This window comes from Anas acuta, chromosome Z, assembly GCF_963932015.1.
Source record: "Anas acuta chromosome Z, bAnaAcu1.1, whole genome shotgun sequence".
Lineage (NCBI taxonomy): Eukaryota > Metazoa > Chordata > Aves > Anseriformes > Anatidae > Anas > Anas acuta.
The window spans coordinates 30,552,224-30,574,417 of NC_089017.1; the positions used below are offsets into that span (position 1 = coordinate 30,552,224).

General features: G+C 41.4%; 1 protein-coding gene across 6 annotated transcripts in view; it reads left to right on the forward strand.

The window, feature by feature from the left end:
• The first annotated feature begins 4,335 nt into the window (after nt 1-4,335).
• Nucleotides 4,336-22,194, forward strand: part of CNTLN (centlein) — a 202,699-nt gene continuing 184,840 nt past the window's right edge. For 5 of the 6 annotated variants that reach the window (XM_068667749.1, XM_068667754.1, XM_068667751.1 and 2 more), the window contains exon 1: nt 4,336-4,602. In XM_068667749.1, the coding sequence (XP_068523850.1) occupies nt 4,516-4,602 (87 nt within the window). In that variant the 5' untranslated portion in view covers nt 4,336-4,515. The remainder of the gene's footprint in view (nt 4,603-22,194) is intronic. The other variant, XM_068667750.1, reaches the window with a different exon arrangement.

Here is a 22,194-nt window from a genome sequence, read left to right on the forward strand (position 1 = left end):
TCATCCATGTCCTCTGTATACTTTGTGCAGTTTGGGTGGTCATGGACTTCACTGTCCCTTCCAGCAACCACTCCTTGGGTTAAGAAGGGTATCGTGTCTCACTCTGTGCGCTTGGGTGGCCGTGTACTCTTCACACACTCTATCAGGATGATGGAACTCAGCTTTCCACTTTCCCATCCATAACCAGGTGACTCTCCCAGTTGGTCTACGACACAGGCTATACACCACATGTAAGGTCAAATCTCCACTCCTTCCTGAGGCTTGATTTTCCTAAGAATCAAATTAACAGTGAGACAATCAACTCCCAGGGCTCAGCTAAACCCACCTCCTCTCTTACTGCTATACAAACCCAATCACCCTCTGCCAGGGCAGCCAAACTCTGAAGTATGCTTCCTCCTCTTAATTACTTCCAGCTGCTAGTCCCTTCCTCTAGGCCTCCTGTTGCTGGCAGGTGCTATGGGGTGGGGCACCTTTCATCCCCACATCCAGCATGCTGTTAACTGCCTCCTTCCTCAGTGCCTTGTTCCCTCGATGTTCCCCAAGTTCAAGTTATGTTAAAGTGCTGTGTTGTTCAATGCCCTGAAGAGTGCAGTGTGACAACCTAAGACCTAATCTAAAAGACAATGGAAAACTGCAGCCTTCATGGTTGCAAAGGAAGACGTTCTTCTGATGCAATACTAGATGGCCCTTGGGCACTGACTGCAGGATGCAGACTTCTTCTCTTGTTGACGCTTATATACCAGGCATAGCATGAAGTAGAGAAGTATGCACTACCTCCAAAGTGAATTTCCTCAAGAAGCTGCCCCCTTGTGACTCTGATAAACTCTGGGATTTTTTTTTTTTTCTTGTTTTGTTTTAGCTCTTGTGTTCCTAGGAGCAGATAAGAAATTACCTACTTTCTTGCTCTCCTTGTGAGATCATGAGACAACAAGGACACCTCTTTTCCATTGAGTGAGGAGTGAGACATGCTACTGGTGGTTCTCCAAGTCCTTGTGCCAGCTAGTCTAGGCTCACACTGAGCTTTTCCAACACTTATTTTTACACTTTGCATATTCAGTTGAATATACTATAATGGTAGGAATGAGGTTTGAAGTTGTACCTCTTATTAGATGCACTGGAAAAATGAGCAGTTTTGATCAAATACTTACTTTACCAAGTTGTTGCATTTCAACAGTCTTCTGCTCTCTTAGTTTCAACAGGTGGTATAATACCACATATAACTGCTTCCTACAAACCTTGCTGCTTTTATATCTGATTACTGCTGTAGCATGAAGAGTTTGGGTATGTAAAATACATTATTTACAGCCATCACAAGAGTGAAAAAGATGTTCTCTGCACCAAATTCATAGAAAAGCTGGCTCATAGCTATTAAATTAAAACAAAACAACAACAACAACGAACCACCACAAGCAAAAAACACAAACCAAAATCACAAAATCCAAACTAGAAACCTTGACTTCAAGTGAGTATGATCTGAATTCATTGTCTAAAAAGACTTAACATTTTTCTAAGGTTACAATATGTTTTTGAGAAACTTAAATTACTAAAATTTTGAAGATACAGCCAAAAGCTAATAGAAATAATTTCAGCAACTTTGGCTTCTCTTGCTTACTGTAGCTGCAAAGCAGTTTCCAGAAAGGATGTCTTTGATGATGCTGTTTCTCGTCAAACTACTTGGGTGGACAACAGTGGTCAACACAAAGCTCCTACGAGATACGCAAATTCCGTAGCAGAAAATGTTAACACTTCTAATTAAAATCAGAACAGTGATAGCACCTTTTGTTTAAAACAAGACATGAACGCTCTCTTATATACTTGCATTTCTCGAATTCTAGTAATGCAGTATGGGGGCTTGCCACAGTAAATGGAATAATTTTTTACTTTATGTTTAGGTAAGGAAAGGAAACAGGCAAACAGGAAAGAAAGAAATGAGGTGATCAGGAGTGCAACATATTTGTTATGTGAACACATTTCAAAGAAAGACATGGAATTTCCCAACTGCAAAAAAAAAAAAAAAAAACCAAAAAAAAACTAACCTAACTTAACCTAACAAAAAACAAAACAAAAACAAATAAACAAAAACAAACCAAAACAAACCAAACTAAAACTGAAAGAAACCAAACAAAAAAAACCAAACCAACAACCAACCAAATAAATAAAAAATAAAGCACTAAACACAACGTTTATGTTTCCTGCCACAGAAGTAGCATAGCAAACACTTTTCTTTGTATACCTTTAACATTTTTTTTTTTTTTATCTGACAAAAGCCATAATAACTAAATTTCAATTGTGTAGTATAACTGCATCTATTAAGAGACCTTCTGTAAGTGGGAAAACCACTAAAGGATGAATTTTTTCTCAAGCCACGTACAGGGAAAATTTCATGTGTTGAGCCTGTGCAAACTAATTTTTTCTTTTTCATTAATAAAATATGGAATCCAAAGTGAAGTATTTAGACCTGGAATAATTTTGCCTAACACTCTCATATGTTTGATAGCTGTAAATGCAGGTATTCCAAAATCATAAGATCTGTGAGAAAGGTGATGAACAAAATGCTCCAAGACAAGGCAAGGTCTCCACATTCATCAAAGCTTTCCGAGAGCATGTTTTAAGTTTTTAAAAATATTCTAAGAATTATCATGAATCCTATTTGGGTTAATAACTTGAAACTTTATAGAGTGCTATAACTTATGAAATGGCAGTTAAGGAACTCTGTATACAAAAATACCACATCTATGAAAGAATAATCTGTCTATAAGTGTCAGTTGTGTACTTAGTGTGGAGAAGTTTTCATTTTTTTATTTTTAATTTTTCTCATAATGGCATAAGCTGCTATTGTCGTAATGGCTTATGAACTTATTTCCCTTCTAAGTTATATGGCTACACGAATTGTGGCTTTCTGTTTTGTGCTGTGTCAAGCTGTGAACCAAACCCCTGTAACGTTTGAATCTTTTCAGCTAAACTTTGAATGACCTTGTACTTGGAAAATGTTTTTAAATCCTGTTTAGTCATTATACTTGTTTAGCAGCTAATCCAAGTACATTGTTTTGCAAGTAAAGTTAGCTTCTTGTTGCCCGTGTGTAATAGGGAACATATGGTCAAGGGGACAATGATAAAAATATTAGGAAATAGATGAAAAGTTAAAAAAGATGGTCATTAAAAGGTGGGGATGTGGAAAAAGTGAAAGATACATATTAAATTGCAATGGGATAGCTTAAGGGAAAAGAAAAAAAAATATGTCCCTTAAAAAAAGGAAGGGTAAAAATGTAAACGCATTACAATTATGGCAGGATGGTCATTATAGTTAAGTGAGCATGTAATAACACACAAAGATAAATAATTGAAGGTGTAAGATTCTAAAGAGAGACACGGTATTGATCATGTAGTTGCTGAATCTTACATCTACATATAACTGGACAGAGAATACCCAGATGTGGTCTGTCACCTTTACATTTACACCAATAATTCCACAGACAATAATTTCAGTCATAATAAAAATACTTTTATATGCAATTAATAATGTAAAGCATATTTTGGCTTTGGTCACTTTCTTATTGAGCTCATTGTGCTGCAAAAAACAACTTCCAAAAGCAAAGGTGTCACCAAAGTCTTTTGTCAGGGCCACGGGAGGAAGGACTGGAGATTTTAATGCATGTTCTAACTGCGATGGTGTTTAAACCTCCTTCACCTGTCTGCATGGGAAGAATTTTGTGTTTTGCCACAGTGGTACATTCAGGGCAGCTTTTCTGAAATCTGTGGAAACGCAACGGCAGAGGGGAAAAGAAAGCACATTTCTTAGGTGTGAAAACAGTCCTAACGGGAAGGCACTGATACTGCTGAAATGCAACTCAATTGGTGCTCTCTCACAGGCTAAAAAACACCCCCAACTTCTGTTTCAACCTCTTTCTTCAGGTGTTTGGGAAAACTTCTAGACTTTTTTTTTTTTTTTTTTTTTTTTTTACTTTGCTCCTCATGGCCACTATAGGAAACACGCAAAGATTTGTCTTGGCAACACCGTTTAACCCTTTATTTCCAAACGTGCTCTGGATTTAAGCCCGGGACGTGCACGCTCCCGAATAATCCCAAACATCCAGCAGCCCTCGCAGGGCTCCGTGAGGGGAGACGGGGGCTGGAGGAAGGGCGCTGCCCGCTGCCGGCTGCCAGCCCCCGTCAGCGGCCAGCGCGGCGCCCCCGCTCCCCGCCCCGGGCAGCCGTTGGCACTAACGGCCGCCGCAGAGCGTTGCGCGGCTCACTGCGCAGGCGCGGCCGCCCCGCTCGGGCGGGCGAATTCAAACGCGCCCCGGCGCCCCGGCTCCTTGCCGGGGGGTAGCGGCTGCTCTGACGTCATCGCGCCGCGTCCTCCTTCGCGCCGCTTCCCGGCGCTGGCGGCGAGCGGGGAGCAGCGGCGGGGAGCGGGGCGCGGGGCGCGGGGGGGAGAGGTTGGAGGGGGGCAAAGTTTGACGCGCCCGCCCGCACGCCCCCGCCGCGCCGCTCCCTTCCCTCCCCTCCCCTCCCATGGCCTCGGAGCACGCGGCGGCGTCGCGGGTGGCGCTGCTGGAGGACGAGCTGCGGGGGCTGGCGGAGGAGCTGAGCCGCTGCCAGGTGCGCCAGGGACAGGGTCAGGGTGTGGCGGAGCGGGGAGCGCGGCGCGGAGCGGGTGGGACCCCCCTGGGGACGCGGGTTCGAGACCTGGCGGCGGCGGAGAGAGGGAGCGGCGTGGGGAGGGGAGGGGAGGGGAGGCAGCGCCTGGGGACGGTGCTGCTGCCGCTGCGGGGGACTTCGCCTCCTCGGAGCCTCCTCAGCAGCACCTGTTGGGTGTCCCCGGTTGGGAGGCGCGCTGTGGTGTCTGACAAAGTGCACATCGGGGGGGCACGGGGAGTGGGGGCCTCAGGGGGTCTGAGCTGCCCCTGCCGTTCCTGAGCAGCTCCTCGGGTGTTCCTGACAGTCAGGGATGTACTTTGAGGAGTTCCACTCAGACCGACACCGTTCAGACGTGCTTTCGTCATGCCTCCCCGTCGCTGCTTGTGTGTGCTGCTTACTGCCTTTAAGGACGATGGTAGCTGGGTGTTTGGGTGAGGTGCTGTCATGGCAAACAAATCTGGAAGAGGGGAAGGTGATGTCTCATGCTGCAGTTGCTTTCTGTCTCACTCCCCCCGTGACAGCCCAAGCAGTGCCGTTCTGTGTGGAGCGACTGCCCTGGTTAATTACATGAAGGCCAGGGCACAGGTACATGGTCATACCTGTGAGCAGAAAACACCGTGTCCACGTTGGAGTTGGTAGCTGTCTGTTGCTTCAGGCAGCAGTGGTACACCTGCCAGCTGGTGCTGGTTGTATTACAGGTCGAATCCAGACTTCTTGGAAAAACTTGTTGCATTGGAGCACTAAGAGGAGGGGGATCTGTCAATAAAAATCCCCTTTAGAAATACAGAACAATGAATGGTTTGGGGAGATCTTAAAAGTCCCACAGGAGAAGTTCAGAAAACTCTTTAATGATAATTGTTTCCCCTTCTCATCATGCAGATCTGCGGTATCAGATGACGTTTGGTGGAGGCGGAACAAAGACCCTCTGCTCATTTGATAATTGAACATAAACTATGTATTACTAAAACCTAGGAGCGTAAAATGTTTAGGAGAACATTATAAATAAGAGAAACTTTGAAGGAAACAGTACAAATTTAAATTTCCAATCACTTTCACAATGTAACTTGATGTACACAAATTAAGTATCCGATTTCTCCTTTAGATTCATTCAATCCATGTGCGTTTCTACTTGTTCCTGGATTAGGTGAGACCACTCCAATCATCCTAAAGTTAACAAACGGAAGCGATTTTAAATGCATTTCCTTTATAGCCTCATGCATATTATCCTACTGTTCTTGTGTCTTCATCTTGTGTCAGTTTTCTGGAAGGGAAACAGGTGGAAAAAGAATACAGAAGTAGTTCCTGCATTTGAAGACAAAACACAGTCTGTGTTCAGTTGTCTCTTCAGATCTAGGTTGAACAAAATCTGTACAATCCTTCTGATAGCAGTGGGTGCATGTCTTCAGCATTTATTTCAGGTTCTTAATAAAATCAAAAGGGAAGTGAAGCACTAATATATAAGCAGATATTCTCGGAAAGCACTGCATTATAGACATGCATGTGCTTTACCACATTACTAATCCATCAGGAAACATAGGGAAACCTGTTAAAACCTATTTATGTGGTTTGTAAGGATAAGAGGAACAAAGAAAACAGATTTGATTCAATGAAAGAGGTGGTACCTAGTCAATTATGCAGGTTTTCCAAAGTAAGATTTATCAAAAACTATAGGTCACTTTCAAAGTTAGGTGAAGTAACTCTGAATTTGGATGGGAACTATAACAGACTGGAGTAATATTTTTCAACTGGTTTAGCAGTCAACTAATAGTTGAAATATTCAAGAATGTTTGATCCATTTGAAGTTCTTATTTCATTACAAACGTTGTGCAAAGACAGATCCTTTAAATCACAAATGTATACAGGCAATTGTTAATGTTGTGCTGTTCTAATTTCTTTACAGTTGTACAGGAAGTTGTTACTAACTGATTAATTCATTTATTGGAAATATATTTTTTTTCTGCTGTGATTTACTTCCAGATGAAATTTAGGAAGATCTTCTGTGGTTCTTAAGTTCACCAAACACTTGTATGTTTTTCTAATCGGAGTCATGCAATTGTTTAAGTTGGAAGGGATCTCCTGAGATCATCTGTTCCAACCCACCCTACTCGAGCAGGGTCAGCCAAGCAGGTTGCCCGGAATGGTGTCCACTCAGGTCTTGAATATTTCCATGGATGGAGTCTCTGCAAGCATGCAAGGGCAACCTGTGCCCAGATGTAAAAGACTGCACAATAAAAAAGCATGTTTCAGTTTCCATCAGGATTTTTCTTGTCTTTGTTTTATTTTGCTGGGTAGGGTTATCTACCCAGCAAAAAAAAAAATTGGGGTTGTTTAGTCTAGAGGAGACTCAGAGAGCAACGAGGTCTCCCCTACAACTACCTGAAAGGAAGCTGTGGGGAGCTGTGGGTTGGCTGCTTCTCACAGGTAACTAGGGGTAAGACTAGAGAGAACAGCCTCAAGTTGTGCCAGAGAAGGTTTAGGTTGGAAATTAGGAGACATTTCTTCTCAGAAGGACTAGTCAGGTGTTGGAAGGAGTTGCCCAGGGAGGTGGTGGAGTCACCGTTCCTGGGGGTGTTTAGGGAAAAGTTGGATGTGGTGCTTCGGGACATGGTTTAGTGGGTGACATTGGTGGTAGGGGGATGGTTGGACCAGATGATCTTGGAGGTCTTTTCCAACCCTGATGATTCTGTGATTTCGGAGACTACCTTTGCTGGCATTTCTGATAGAAGTGTTATGTAAATACCTGAAGAAAGAGATTAGTGAGAGTGTTAACTTTTATTCTAGCAAATGGATAAAACTACATAAGCTTTTTTCTTCTGTGTTTGTTACACTCACATACTTCTAACCTACCCTTCCAAAACAGACTTCCCAACTGAAATCTAGTTTGACCTTACTGATACTCAAAATATATCAGATCTAGATTGTGTATTTGTTTAGACATTAGCCTTTAGGTGTGTGTGTATATATGTATATATACACATACAATATGCATATGTGTGTATATATATATATATATATTGCAAAGGAGAAAAAAGTTTATCAAATAATCAAGGTTGAAAGTTTTCCTTAGTTTCAGGGTAGACTAAACAAGTTTTTAGGGAACGGAGAGCTGCGTATCCTACATCTGGATAAAATTTGCAGAGTTTTTCTACATCTCCACACCTCCTCGGGCTGCTATATTTTCTGTCATATAAACCGCACTTCCAAAACCTCTGGGAACTGGAGTCCACTGATGATGACTACATACATGGAAAGCATTTGTGTCTAATACAGCTCTTGAGTCTTAGTGCAAGTGTCGTGCATGCTGGTTGCATTCTATCTAGCTGTAGTGCTCCAGGCTGCTTGCAACAGGGTTCTGGAGTAGCTGGCCCTTTCTCTCATCAGGTGTGGTGGCCCTTACCTTCTTCCTAGTGAGGGTTCTTCCTCTTGACATCTTTTTGCCTTTTGAGGTAATGTTTTCTACCATGTAAAGGTACCTGCAGAGCCAAGTACGATGTTTTGAAGATTTCACTTTTTCCCCACCTTTCTTTTTCCCAAAGCTATGATTCTCCTGGTAAGTATAGAACTTGGCAGCTTTTGGCTTGCGGTATTTGGTGTTTTCTTTAGTGCTCCTAATGACGCTGGGAGCTTGAATCACAGCAAGTGGCTTCTTAAAGCTGACCATGTGAGAAGACTTCAACAACCATTTTGTTCTGTTCACTGTAAAAATTGATGTTGACTTGTAGCTCTGCAATGTAAATTGTAATAAATAAATAAATAAATCTGAGGCATGTTTGTCTCTGGTATTTTGCTGTTTGGGAAAATTGCAATTGCTGTGTCTGCAGTAGAGCATAATACAGTGATTTTAACACTCATTTAATAAGCAAGTCTTAACTTAAGTGCCCCTCTTACCCTAATTTTACTCGAGAATAACTTCATAATGGAGTAATTTTCCTGAACACAATTGCAAAGGAAACAAGGATATTTTTCTTCGGGGCCTTGTTGTTCCAGTTCTGTGACTGGCTCAACATTGTTGGGGGACGATGGAATGGCAAAGGTCAAGCAGTAAGCTATAACACATCTGGTCTCTGTTACTGGCTTTAACTTCTGCAATCTATTTTAGGGTTTTATACTTCTGCCTACCACCTAAATATCTGGAGAGCCTTCCATGGAAAATCTTTAATAGCTATGTCCTTACTCCTCCCTGGAGTTCTTGGCTCTGCTTCGTGTTTAAAAGATCTGGCCTGTGTTCTCCCCCGCTCCTTTTCCCTTGTGATTCTGTATTTTATTTTTTATTCTGGGCAGATGGAGGTGTTGTTTTCTGCAAGTGTAGTTGCTCGTGGTAGTCAGGGTGGCTTATATGTGTTTTTTTTTTAAGGGGAATGATTTGCTGTATCTCTGGAAGCTGACTCTGTGAGCGGAGTTTCTGCTCCAAGAATATTTTTCTTTAGCTTTCATGTGCTTTCTCTTTAATCTTGTGAATCCCTTAAAACAAACAAAAAACCACACCTGGTGACTGTGTGTTAGAAACTGATTTATAGTGTTTACTGTAATTGATTTCTTGCAGTCATTTTTCTGTGGAAGCTGTTTCATTTGGTACAAAATAATATGCATTTGGAAAGCAGAAGTTCATCTTGGTACTCTTGCTGTCAGTCTCTTAACTGCTGAATTACATAGTCTTCAATGCACCCAATTCCCTAACCAAAAAGATAGAAAAGATTCATTAAAATATCATGTGGTGAAATTGAATCCTTCATTGAATCCTCACTTTCATTCAGTCTGACGGAGTGATTTGAGACTGGGCTTTTTGTATCCAGGCGTCTTCTGTTGCTGGAAACAAGTTGGAAGAAACAGTCATGTGCTGTGCCTTTTACTTATGCTGATAAATATTTAGTTATGGTGATAACTACATGACTGCAGCATTATTATCTTCATATTTTCTAAAAAACTTTACCTATTATTAGTCTAAACAGCCAACTGCCTTCACCATTTTGTTAACTGGAGCTTTGGCTACAAAAGTAACACTGCAACTCATTCTGCTAAAATAAGGTGGGATTTTTCCTGCTTGTACTTCCCTTCCAACTCTGTGGTTCTGCAAAGAACTGAGAGTATCCTAACTGCCCTCTGAAGTTAACTGTGCTGATTTTAGGCACGTCTCATTTAATGCAAACTTCTATAGGTCGCATGCTTTTCCTAGCAACGATGGCTATAAAGCCCATGGCTTTGCTATATAGGAGTTAATAGGTGTATACAGCTGTAACTAAGTAACAGGTCTCTCAAGCATGCAGCACTGCATGGTTTATACCCCTGACCATAATATTTGGTCAAAGAAACCGTGCTGCAGTTTATGGTTTTATGTTTTCGAAAGCAGAAACGTCTGCATTAGTCAGAAAGTTGGGAACTGGTCACTAATCTGTGTATGTGTGTTCTGCTGCAGCTTGTTCTCAGGTAGAATTCCTATAGTTTCTGTCAAAAGGTGATAAATACAGATGAAGAAAAAAGTGATCTTCCTATAGTCGCTGTTAATGTTGCTTCTGTTCATCATCAAGGATTGAAAATACGTTTGTAGGAATGGGCTGTGAATATCCATAACCGTGGTGGGGTAGAAGGGGAATGAAGAAGGTGGGCTGGTAGTCCGTGGAAGGTGAGTGGCTGGGGCGACAGCTGCTTCTAGTTTTGTTTTGTGTTTCATGTTTCCTGCTTGTCTTGGAAAGCTGTGCACATACCTGCTCTGGTCTTCATGCCCTATTTTACGCTGCTTGCAGAAAAAGAATAGTACTTCTGTGGACAGATGGACTGTCTTGTTTTGATCACTTTGTGGGTCAGGGCAGGATGTAAAGTATTCTATTTGGTATTACTAGCATTAATCACAGATAGGATTGCTATAACAAACTTTTTTATTATAAAAAATATTCCATTACCTGGAAAAACAGATGCCTTCTGTCCTTCTTGACCAATGTAATATCCAGGACACCCACTGAAAATTGAATGAAGCTATGATAACATTGATTTATAAGCATTTTTTAACAAAATATTTACAAGTAAATGTGAAAAATGTATTTAATAGGTTAAAAAAAGAAACCCAAACGTTGCATTTTCTGCATGAGTAGCTATTTTACATGCATGTTGATTGTACATGTTAAAAATCTTTTTAAGTCAATAGCTGTGAATTGGAGCTAATACTGTAGAAGAAAAATGTGGTTCTTCCGTAGTGATTTGTTTTTATGTCAAGCTGTTTTTTCTTCTTCTGTCTTCATAACCAAAACATAAGTGCTTGTGAACTACCAGTATGAGAATTTGAATGCATTAGTTTTTCTTCTGTATGAGTTGTGATATCCATATACCACTGTTCCTTCAAAATTGGGCAAAGTGCTTCCATTCATTAAATACTTGTTTCTTTTATTAGCGATGAAGACAAGTCCACATATTTGTTCGTATAGTGGGATTCCACCTGTTTAGTGCTTTGTGCTTTTTTATTTTCTTTTATTATTATTGTTGTTGTTATTATTATTATTATTATTTTATTTTATACTCTTATATTTTGCCATAAGGAGTCTAAATCATGTGAGTGTGATCAGTACAGGTGCTGTTAATTAAGACCTTACTCTTTATGTATTGTACACAGTGAAATAACATTGTTGAATAGCAAAGTTGATTTACTCTTTTTGTTTTCTTCTGCTTTTATTTTTCACAAATTTAAGCTAACAGGAGTGAAATCAATGTATTTTGTCTTTCCTTCTGAAAAAATATGGACTACTGGAATTCTGCAATATCGCAAGTCAGGCAGGCGGGGCAGGAGGCCGTCGTGGCTGACCAGGAACATTCTTATGGAGATTAGGCGGAAACAGAGAGTGTTTCGCTACTGGAAGGAGGGCCAGGTGTCATGGAAAGAATACAGGGATGCTGCTCGTGTCTGTAGGAAGAAAATTCGTGTGGCTAAAGCACACCTAGAGTTGAAGCTGGCTGTGTCTGTGAGAGAAAATAAAAAGGGTTTTTTTAGATATGTGAATGGAAAAAGGAGAACTAAAGAATACATAGGGCCGCTCCTTGACAGGGAAGGTCTTCTCACAGATGATGACATAGGCAAAGCAGAGACGCTTAACGCCTTCTTTGCCTCTGTCTTCAATGCCGATGATGGGCTTCGGGACCCAGGGTGCCCCGAGCTGGAGGACCGGGACGGTGGGGATGACAAACTCCCAACCGACCCTGAACGTGTGCGGGATCTGCTACTCCACCTGGATCCCTACAAGTCCTTGGGTCCGGATGGGATTCATCCCCGGGTGCTGAAGGAGCTGGCGGACGTCATCGCGGAACCTCTCTCAATTATTTTTCAACGATCCTGGGAGTCTGGAGAGGTCCCGGTAGACTGGAAGCTGGCAAATGTTGTGCCGATTTTCAAGAAGGGTCAGAAAGAAGACCCTAGCAATTACAGGCCTGTCAGTCTCACGTCAGTGCCTGGTAAAATCATGGAGAAGATGGTTCTCGAACGTATTGAGGCGCACCTGGGGGACAAAGCAGTCATTGGTCCCAGCCAGCATGGGTTTGTGAAGGGTAGGTCCTGCCTAACTAACCTGATTTCCTTTTATGATAAGATCACCCGTATGGTGGACCAAGGGAAACCAGCTGATGTGATTTTTTTGGACTTCAGCAAGGCTTTTGACACGGTTTCCCATAGGATCCTACTGGACAAAATGTCCAGCATACAGCTAAATAAAAACATCATACGATGGGTGAGCAATTGGCTAACGGGCAGGGCCCAAAGGGTTATGGTGAATGGGGCTGCGTCAGGCTGGCGGGCGGTCACCAGTGGGGTCCCTCAAGGCTCCATTTTAGGGCCGGTACTTTTCAATATTTTTATAAACGATCTGGATGTAGGAATAGAAGGCATTTTGAGCAAGTTTGCTGATGACACCAAACTTGGAGGAGTTGTGGACTCGAATGAGGGTGGAAAGACCTTGCAGAGGGATCTGGATAGGTTGGAGAGCTGGGCGATCGCCAACCGCATGAAGTTCAATAAGAGCAAGTGCCGGGTCCTGCACCTGGGACGGGGAAACCCTGGCTGCACGTACAGACTGGGCGATGAGACGCTGGAGAGCAGCCTAGAAGAGAGGGATCTGGGGGTCGTGGTAGACAACAAGTTGAATATGAGCCGGCAGTGTGCCCTGGCAGCCAGGAGGGCCAACCGTGTCCTGGGGTGCATCAAGCACGGCATCGCTAGTAGGTCGAGGGAGGTGATTGTCCCGCTCTACTCTGCGCTGGTGCGGCCTCACCTCGAGTACTGTGTGCAGTTCTGGGCACCACAGTATAAAAAGGACATGAAACTGTTGGAGAGTGTCCAGAGGAGGGCTACGAAGATGGTGAAAGGCCTGGAGGGGAAGACGTACGAGGAACGGCTGAGGGCACTGGGCCTGTTCAGCCTGGAGAAGAGGAGGCTGAGGGGAGACCTCATCGCAGTCTACAACTTCCTCGTAAGGGGGTGTCGAGAGGCAGGAGACCTTTTCTCCATTAACACCAGCGACAGGACCCGCGGGAATGGAGTTAAGCTGAGGCAGGGGAAGTTTAGGCTGGACATCAGGAAGGGGTTCTTCACAGAGAGAGTGGTTGCACACTGGAACAGGCTCCCCAGGGAAGTGGTCACTGCACCGAGCCTGACTGAATTTAAGAAGAGATTGGACTGTGCACTTAGTCACATGGTCTGAACTTGGGTAGACCTGTGCAGTGTCAAGAGTTGGACTTGATGATCCTTAAGGGTCCCTTCCAACTCAGGATATTCTATGATTCTATGATTCTATGATTCTGTGAAGGTGAACTGAGAGTGAGATTTGTTAAAAATACTTATTTTGACATCCACTTATCTGTTTACAGCATATCTGTGTTATATAAATATTTCAACTTTCCCCTAGAGAGAGTGGGAAACAAAAAATTTGAGTAGAGTTAGGCATAAGTGGAAAGATACCTTTTATGGGAACAACAAAAATGTGCTGTTTCTCAGTAAAGAAATTAATGTCTTACGTGAAGATAAGTAGACTCTGGCTTGTAATTTTTCTGACTGCATTGAGAGTAATTCTAGAACATACCGAAATTTCTACATGTACCAAATTGCATGGATTTACAGATTCAATGTTCTGTTTTTTCCCATCAAAATGTATTTTGGTTCAGAAGGGAGGTATGCTGTTTTTAAGGATTGACTTCAGGTAATCTTGTTTTTCTTTGTTACTATTGAGCATGCACTTTTTCAATGATTTCATTTGCTGTTTAACTCATAACTTACAAGATGTGCAAATGCCATTCTTCTATTTGTCCTCAATTTCAGAGGCACTTTTATGGAAAGCACTATGAAGTTTGGTAAGTCAGACTTAATATACACAAATGCGTGGTCATGTTGTCTGTAAAATTAAACTACTCATGGATTCCCATATTCTGAAATGCATTGAAACTCTCAAAGGCGTTATAATTGTATTAATCCAGACCATTGTAAACACTAACTCTGAAGCCCATGCTGAAACTTCCAGATTATTCTCGGCTTTCAAATCCACAATTGAACTCTTAGAATAACACTTATAACTCTAGCAATTAAAGAAAAAGGTTTTGTGCAAAATTTGTCTTGTTTTGTGCATCTTCACTCAGATTCCCTGCTGGACCCCTGAGGTGGTTTTACCCAGCTGGGCAGCTGAGCTCCACCATTCTCACACTCCCCCTCCTCAAAAGAAGAGGGAGAGAAGAAATTACGCTGGAATGGAAATAAGGCTCACGGGTTGAGATAAGGATGATTTAATTAATGAGAAAAGAAAGAGGGGAAAAAAAAAAACAAGTAAAGGCCATGTGGAAATTCAGATAAAGGAAAAAAAATCTCTACTTCTCTTCAAGGAGCAATGTTTGGCCACGTCCCTGGAAGCAGGGCCTCAATACGCGTAGTGGGCATTTGAGAGGACAGACATCTTCATAATGAGAGCCCCCCCTATCCTTCCCCTCCCCCACCTTTCATTGCTGAGCGTGACACCACATGGTGCGGAATATCCCTTTGGTGGGTTTAGGTCAGCTGCCCTGGTGATGTTCCTTCCACATCTCTTACCCAGCCCCAGCCTGCTGGCTCTTGGGGGCTTTGGAGGGAGTCTTGGTGCTGTGCCAGCACTGCTCAGCAACAGACCCGACACCTGTGTGATACCAGTGCTATTCTAGCTACAAGCACAACACACAGTATGTATTACATGGGGCACTGCAGGGAAAGGTAACTCCATCCCAGAGCCAGTGCAACCTCATACTCATCAATGACCAAGAGCTGCCTGGAAACACAAAGGTTAAAGGCAGCCTTGGCTTCAGTGACCATGAGATGGTGGAGTGCAGGATCCTTTGGGCAGTAAGTAAGGTGAAAAGCAAGCTCACAGCCCTAGACTTCAGCAGAACAGACTTTGGCCTCTTTAAATTTCTTCTTGAAAGAGTCTTGTGGTATAAGGCCCTGGAGGGAAGAGGGGCCTGAAAAGCTGGTTAATATTCAAGGATCTCCTCCTCCAGGCTCAAGAAAGGTCAATCCCAACAAATAGGAAGTCAAACAAAAAATGTCAGGAGGCCTGCATGGATGAGCAAGGAGCTCCTGGCCAAACTTCAAAAAAGAAACATGATACAAACAGAAAAAAAGAAGCATACAGAGGGTAGAGGCAAGAGTGGATAACATAGGAGGAATACAGACAATGTTGTCCTAGTATCCAGGCTTAAAATTACAGAAGCTAAAGCCTGGATGGAATTGAATATGGCCAGAGATGTCAAGGACAAGGCCTTCTATAATCATATCAGTGATAAAAGGAAGGCAGGAAAAATTTGGGCCCAATGCTGCATGGTATGGGAGACCTGGTTACACAGCACAGTGGAAGGGCCCAGGTACTGAATGCCTTCTGTGCCTCAGTCTTTGCTAGCAAGACTGTCCTTCAGGAATCGCAGGTCCCAGAGACAGGGAAAGGCTGCAGCAAGGAAGATGTACCTTTGGTGGAGGAGGATCTGGTTAGGGAATGTTTAAGCAAACTGAACATACTTCAGTCCTCGGGCCCTGAATGGATACACAGAATGGAGTGCTGAGGGAGCTGTCAGGTGTCATTGAGAGGCCACTGTCTGTAGTCTGTAAGCTTGAGAAATGTCTGCCAGGAACCTCATGACGTTCAGCAAGGGGAAGAAGTGCAGAGTCCTTTGTCTGCAGAACAGCCACCCCAGGCACCAGCACATGCCGGGGGTCACCCAGCTGGAAACAGCTCTGCAGAAAGGGACCTGCTGGTCTTGTTGGAAGCTAACCAGGCCTTGAGCCAGCAATGTGTTCTTGTGGCAAAAATGGTGAAGGGTATCCTTGGCTGCATGAAGGGAACTACAATCAGCATGTGAAGGGAAGTGATCCTTTCCCTTGGTTCAGCACTGGTTACGCTATATCTGGAGCTCTGGGTCCAGTTCTGGGCTCCCCAGCACGAGAGGCCTGGAGCTACCGAAGAGAGTCCAACAAAGGGCAACAAAAGTGATCATTGGAGTGGAGCTGATCTCACACACGGAAAGGCTGGGAGAGCTGGGAGTCTTCAGCCTGGAGAAGAGGAGCCTCGGCGTGGGGAGGATCTCATCAATGCCAATAAATACCTGAAGGGAGGGTGCAGACAGGACAGAGCCAGGCTCCTTTTTGTGGTGCCCAGTCCTGGGACTGGAGGCAGTGGGCACCAATGGAATCACAGGAGGCTCTGTCTGAACATCAGAAAGCGCCTTTCCACTGTGAAAGTAACTGAGCACAGGCACAGGTTGCCCAGAGAGGCTGTGGTTTCTTTTTACTTGCAGATAGGCAAAAGCCATCTGGACATGGTCCTGTGCGAGTGGCTCCTGCTTGAGCAGGGGAGTTTGGGCCAGATGACCTCCAGAAGCCCCTTCCTGCCTCACCCAATCTATGATTCTGTGTAATTGCTGCAATGACTAGAGTTAGATTTTATTCAGTTTTTAGGTATTTGTAGCTCAAAATGAAGACTCAGATTAGCTGAGTAAGAGAATTAAAGCAAACAGTCACTGGAACTGAACCCTTTGCTTTCTGCTATCTTTTCATCTTTGAAAACAATTCTTACATTGATCAATTGTTAAATTGATGATCAGATTTATTTATTTTTTTTTCTTTGGGGTGGTCCTTTGGGGATCCATGAGTTGGACTCGATCCTTGTGGGTTCTTTCCAACTTGGATATTCTGTGATTCTATGAAGTTTCCAATACTGAGTACTCAGAAGAAAGCAACTGTTAGGGTAAAGCCTGTACTAGTGAATGAAGGCATGCGGAGTATCCTAACTGTGTAGTCTGTCCTAAAAAAGGCAAAGAAAGTTACTTTCTTTTAGGTACTTGGGGAAGGTGTCATTGTGTGTTACGGGCCCATGTCTATCAGTTAACTTATTTCTACTGTTTAACTTATGTTGACTTCTGTACAGTCCTACTGTCATGGTACTGAAGTGACTTGTGATGCTACTTCACTGACTGTGCCGTGTCAGACCAGGAAGTATCTTATTTCTTGTCACATGGTTATAAAATGAGTCCAATATTTATGTCAACAATGTGTAATAAAATTATTCAGTTAAGTATGTTGCTGTCTTCTTGTCACTGATGGACTAATCTGAAGAGTCCATTTATGAAATCATGTAATGACAGATAGCATCTTTTAGTGCGTGATGTGAAGTACCATTGCCTAGACCACTATTGCTACTTCAGCATTGTAACACAATAATACATCAACAAATTAATGCAAGAGAGCAAACTCAAGTTTGCTTTCAACAGAGTTCCAAGTAAGGACGAAATCTCTTTGTGTGCATGTTTAGGTGTATGCACATAAAATAGTGGTATCCCATCTTTTTCCATTTTTGTTTCAAAGGCATTTTCTTTGTTGCCAAAACTATTAACAGAGAGAAGAAACAATTATTTAAATAGAAACATAGTTAATCTATTTTTCTAATGTAATAAAATTACTTGTAGGTTTCATACCCCTTCTAGTTTAAGAAGATCACATTAAGGAATTGGGGATGAAGGTGGACGGAGATACGCTTACTTGCTGGTGGCATCTGTTTTGAAGCTGTCCATCTGGTCGGGTCCCATGCAGTTGTCTTACAGCTCTATTGGGCAGTTAGCTGTGGCAGTTACTGTGTGTGAGTGACTCTTGTGAACCTTAAAATGACCTCATGTTCTCTTTGCAGCCCAGTGTGTATAGGGCACTATGATTTCTTGTGAGGTAATGGTCAGTCTTATCTTGTAGTCACTTTTTTAGATTTTTGAAAAGCTTAGCACCTCAAAGATCAGACTTCATAAAGCATAAGAGTGTTCTGTGCTATATGACCACTCAGGAAGACTGGGTGGGTTGTAGAGAAAATACCTCATATTTATTAATGAGTACATGACTAGAACATGACAGTCTTCACCAAGAAATACTGACAGGATAGTATCAACTCAGTTCATGCTGGCAGCGTATTAGCATTGTATGTTCAAAAGTGACATGAAACATCATGAAGAAAGCCTGTCACTTGGATGTAAAATGTATACATCAGCTTGACTAAAGGCCTGAGAAGAAGCATACTAGATGCTAGGAGAGTCCAAAACATACTAACGGTGTTCTTGCAAGTGTTTCAATGCTTACACCAGACACGTTATTTCATGCTTTTTCAGTCTTTGTGAAGTGTAATCTGATACTTGCTCAGTCCTGTGTGCTACTTTGCATTTACGTATGGATTCTTTCTTCCAGCATGATGGTGATGTAAATTTCACTCAGTAGAGAAATACTCACTTCATAATACGGAAAACTGTCAATGTCTGGTATTGTAGAGTTCTTAATACAAATTACAATAAACCAATAGCTCCCTCTGTCCTCCCAGCTGTTTCATTTCCCCTTTCGGGGGTATCCACAGGTATTTCCTGTTTAAAATTTTAAATGAGAGTTTGTGTCCTTTTCTAGCAATTGTTCCAGGGAGTAGTTTTTTTTTTTTTTATTATTTTTTTTCCCCTTTTTTTGGGGGGTGGTGGTGATAGTTCTGTTGAATGGGTATTCTACATCTGATTTCAGAAGGTGGTGTTTTGTTTAGTAAATTATCATTTGTAATGCTTTAAAAAATTAGGGTATGGTATGAGCCCTTCTAATAGTTAACAGACTTTGAAATAAAGTGAAAGACCAAAAGGAATGCTGCTAACCCCAAACAGTAGCTGAGATGCTTGTGGTTTACACTAAAGGAGTTCTTTCAGTTTATCCTTCTTCTCAACACAATTTACTATAGACATGTAAACAAAAACTAAACCTATATTTAACACCCAAATTCATGAATGAATTGTTCCTGTGAGCAGAAAGATATTTTTTATGTTTTTGTCATTGTCACTGCTAAATTAGAAGCTTTTTTTCTATCAGAATTCAGTAGCATTGCTTTAAAAGAATGTCAGCTAATTCTCCTTGATGAAGAGGTGTAAAAGTTTTCTAAATATGGTGACTCCCTTTTTAGTTTCCTGTAGACAAATAACTGCGTGCAATATTTAAACAGTTTTACATACTTTTGATATCAGAAGTCCAGAGCAATATTTATGCTTGGATTTCTCTTCCAAGAAGGAAGGAAACTGACTGCATTGAAATTAATATATTTGTCTTGCTCTGCTTGTAAGCTTAAGGGATGCTGTGTTTTGTGACTTAAGCTAATGTTTAATATATTCATGATTTTACTTGCAAGCAAGTACTTAAGCTCTGGGTAGTCATACCATATAATCTTTGTCCGTGACTCGTCTTACGGTTGTCCCACCTTCTGAACTTCTTGTTCAAAATCAGTTACAAAAATCAAGTTTGCTTTGCAAAGAGCAGGTTCAAGACCTAAGTTATTGTTTATTTCTGTATGTCTTTCAGTATGATGATTGACTACTTTCACTGTAGACTGAGGGAAAAACCCTCTTTTGTATGCAGTATACTTAATTTTTTGCTCTGTAATTCTCTAATTCTAGCATCCGTACCTGATCATGGGATAAGCGTCTTTATCTGACATCAGTTGTGTTGTGGATAATCTTAGTTTTAATGAGTAATTTGCAGTAACTTTCAAATGACATCTGTATTCTGCCTTTGTATATAAGTTCTCAGCTGTTCAAGGTACACTCTCTCTGACCTCTTGAGCCGCTAATGTACACTTGAGTAAGTTGAACGTTCCTTGGGTAGGCTGAAGATTGATATATCCCAGGCCTTGACAGCTGTAGTGTTTTTCTGTGCCAACTTCAGACTGTCTAAGCAGCCCTTTTTCAGAAGAAATTGTTTGGCTCCCAAGACCATTCAGGGAACAGCCTTACCAAGTCCATTAATTGTGCCAAGATCTTAAAAAGACTATTTAAACTTCTTTCCATCTTAAAACTGTAATAATTTTTGGCTAATGCTCATATTCTGTTATACAAAATACATATACGTACTTGAAGATTTAGATGAAACAATTTTACCTCTGAAAATGTTTGACGTGTTAAAGTGAAGTAAGTCACATTTAGTGGTAACTTATTAATAGCATTACATTCTCCTAATGTTTAACTGTGATAATGAGAAATTTAATATGCCTCCATGTTAAATTTCTTTCTAGTCATTGAGGTTCATAGATTTTAACTACAGATGGTGTTTTATTTTGTTATTGGTAATAGGTATTTGAAGGCACAGCTGAATATTTTGTCCTTGCTCTTTTGGCAGAAAGGCCAGTTAAGGAGAAAATTGCTGTCTTTTCTTTGCGTTTACAGAAATACTAACATGCAGGAAAATACATTTGTTCATTTAGGTCAGAATATTTGATGATATATTTACCACATTACAGTTTTAACAGTTTTAAATACCAATTCTTGCCATCAAAAATAACATTTATTAACATGGTGTTATGGTGTTTTTCTGCAGTTGCGGAAATTTGTGTGATTTTATCCTATTCACAGGCAGGCCAGCAGGCCACCTGGAAAGGTTTTTTTTTTTTCTTTTTTTCTTTTTTTCTTTTTTTAATTGGGCACTACTTACCCTGTTCTGTTCAGCTGTTTCTTTGAAGTTTACTTTGTGTATACTATTCAGATTCAATAAACCTTTACTGTGAGCTTTTTTTTTTTTCCTTCTATTTAAGTTAGGGTGGCTTTTTTATTCTTGCTTCATTTACTGTTCTTTCAGCACAGACAAAAATGTGGCAGAACTTAGAAGTAGCAATTTCACCAACATGAGTAAAACTTGGAGCCCATCTGCAGCTATTTCACAGACTACTTTCAAAGCTGTCCAAGGAAGAGAAAATGATTTGAGGTTAATCTGAACTGCTTATGTAATCAAAAAAAAGATCAATCATACGAGTCTGTCTGTGTTCATCTTTTTGAAACTTCATTATTCTGCATGCTATCAAAAGGCTAGTATTTGTTTGTGTTGCAGCAAAGTGCAGGTAGGAACTAGGTTGCCAGAGACTGAATACATGTTGGATGTACAGCAGAAATCAGAGGAAGGTTATGAGAAATTCCCTCTCCTGGTACTGTACATATATACTTCTTACATATTCACTAGAAACAGTTCAGTATATATATTGTAGTTCTCGCTTGTGTGTAATGGGGGAATGGTGTATTTAGAAGGATGTGACTGGAAGTTACACGTTGGTCTTCTGTCATCTTGTGTGGCACTGTGCAGCTCCCCAGCCTAAGGTCTGGAGATTGTAGGAACCTCCAGGACAGCACAAAGGGCAGTCTCTCCTGCTTGTGATGGGTCTCATGGTACTGGATAATGCTTCTTGGAGTCTTTCAGAAGCCTGAGTCTCTCAGCTCTTCTAATAAATAAATGAACAGAAAAACTCAACAGCAACTTCTGTGCTGTTGTATGCAGGACAGTAAAGGCAAAAGCTAAGGAAGACTGGTGGTAAGTAAATCCAGTTTCTTAAAAAAGCAGACAAAACTAGACTGAACAAAAAGCCTATGAGCTGGTAAATTAGCATCAGTAATTTTGTTTGACTCAAGGTTTTTGAACATTTGTGGTGGAATACTATTTGTACTTCTCTGTGCTGTAATGATGTCATGACCCTTAGACTAATTTTTTAGTCATTTTAAGTAGTTCAGTGCAAAGGTACACACTGAATCGTGAATGAAAGATATAAAAAAAAATGTTCTTTTATCAGTTTAGCCCTGCTCTTCATATTGCTGATAAACTGAGATTTGAATTAAAATTATTTTGAAATTATAGTTAGTTTATTAGATATAGTAGTTTATTCCTACGTTGTGGTTCAAAAATTTCTTTATAGTTGAACTGATGCCATTTAGAGTGTAATAACTGCTGACTTACTTAGTGTCCTCCTAAATCATTTAAAAGAAATCACATTTCCATTGCTGTTATTTAGTGAGTTTTTGTTTGGCTTTGTGTGCTTTCTTTGATGGGCCCCTGAAAGAAGTACAAAACGTTTTTAGACATCCAGAATGCACAGAATCCATGTTCTTTATAGATCCTAATGCTTTTTGGAAGCCTGCAGCAATTTTTCCAAACCTGAGAAACATTTTTATTTTTCATTTTGCTTCTGCCTGTGAAGTTGTAGAAAACCAGAACTTTCTAGAGAAAGTCCATGCTGTTTGGATATTAAATAGGCC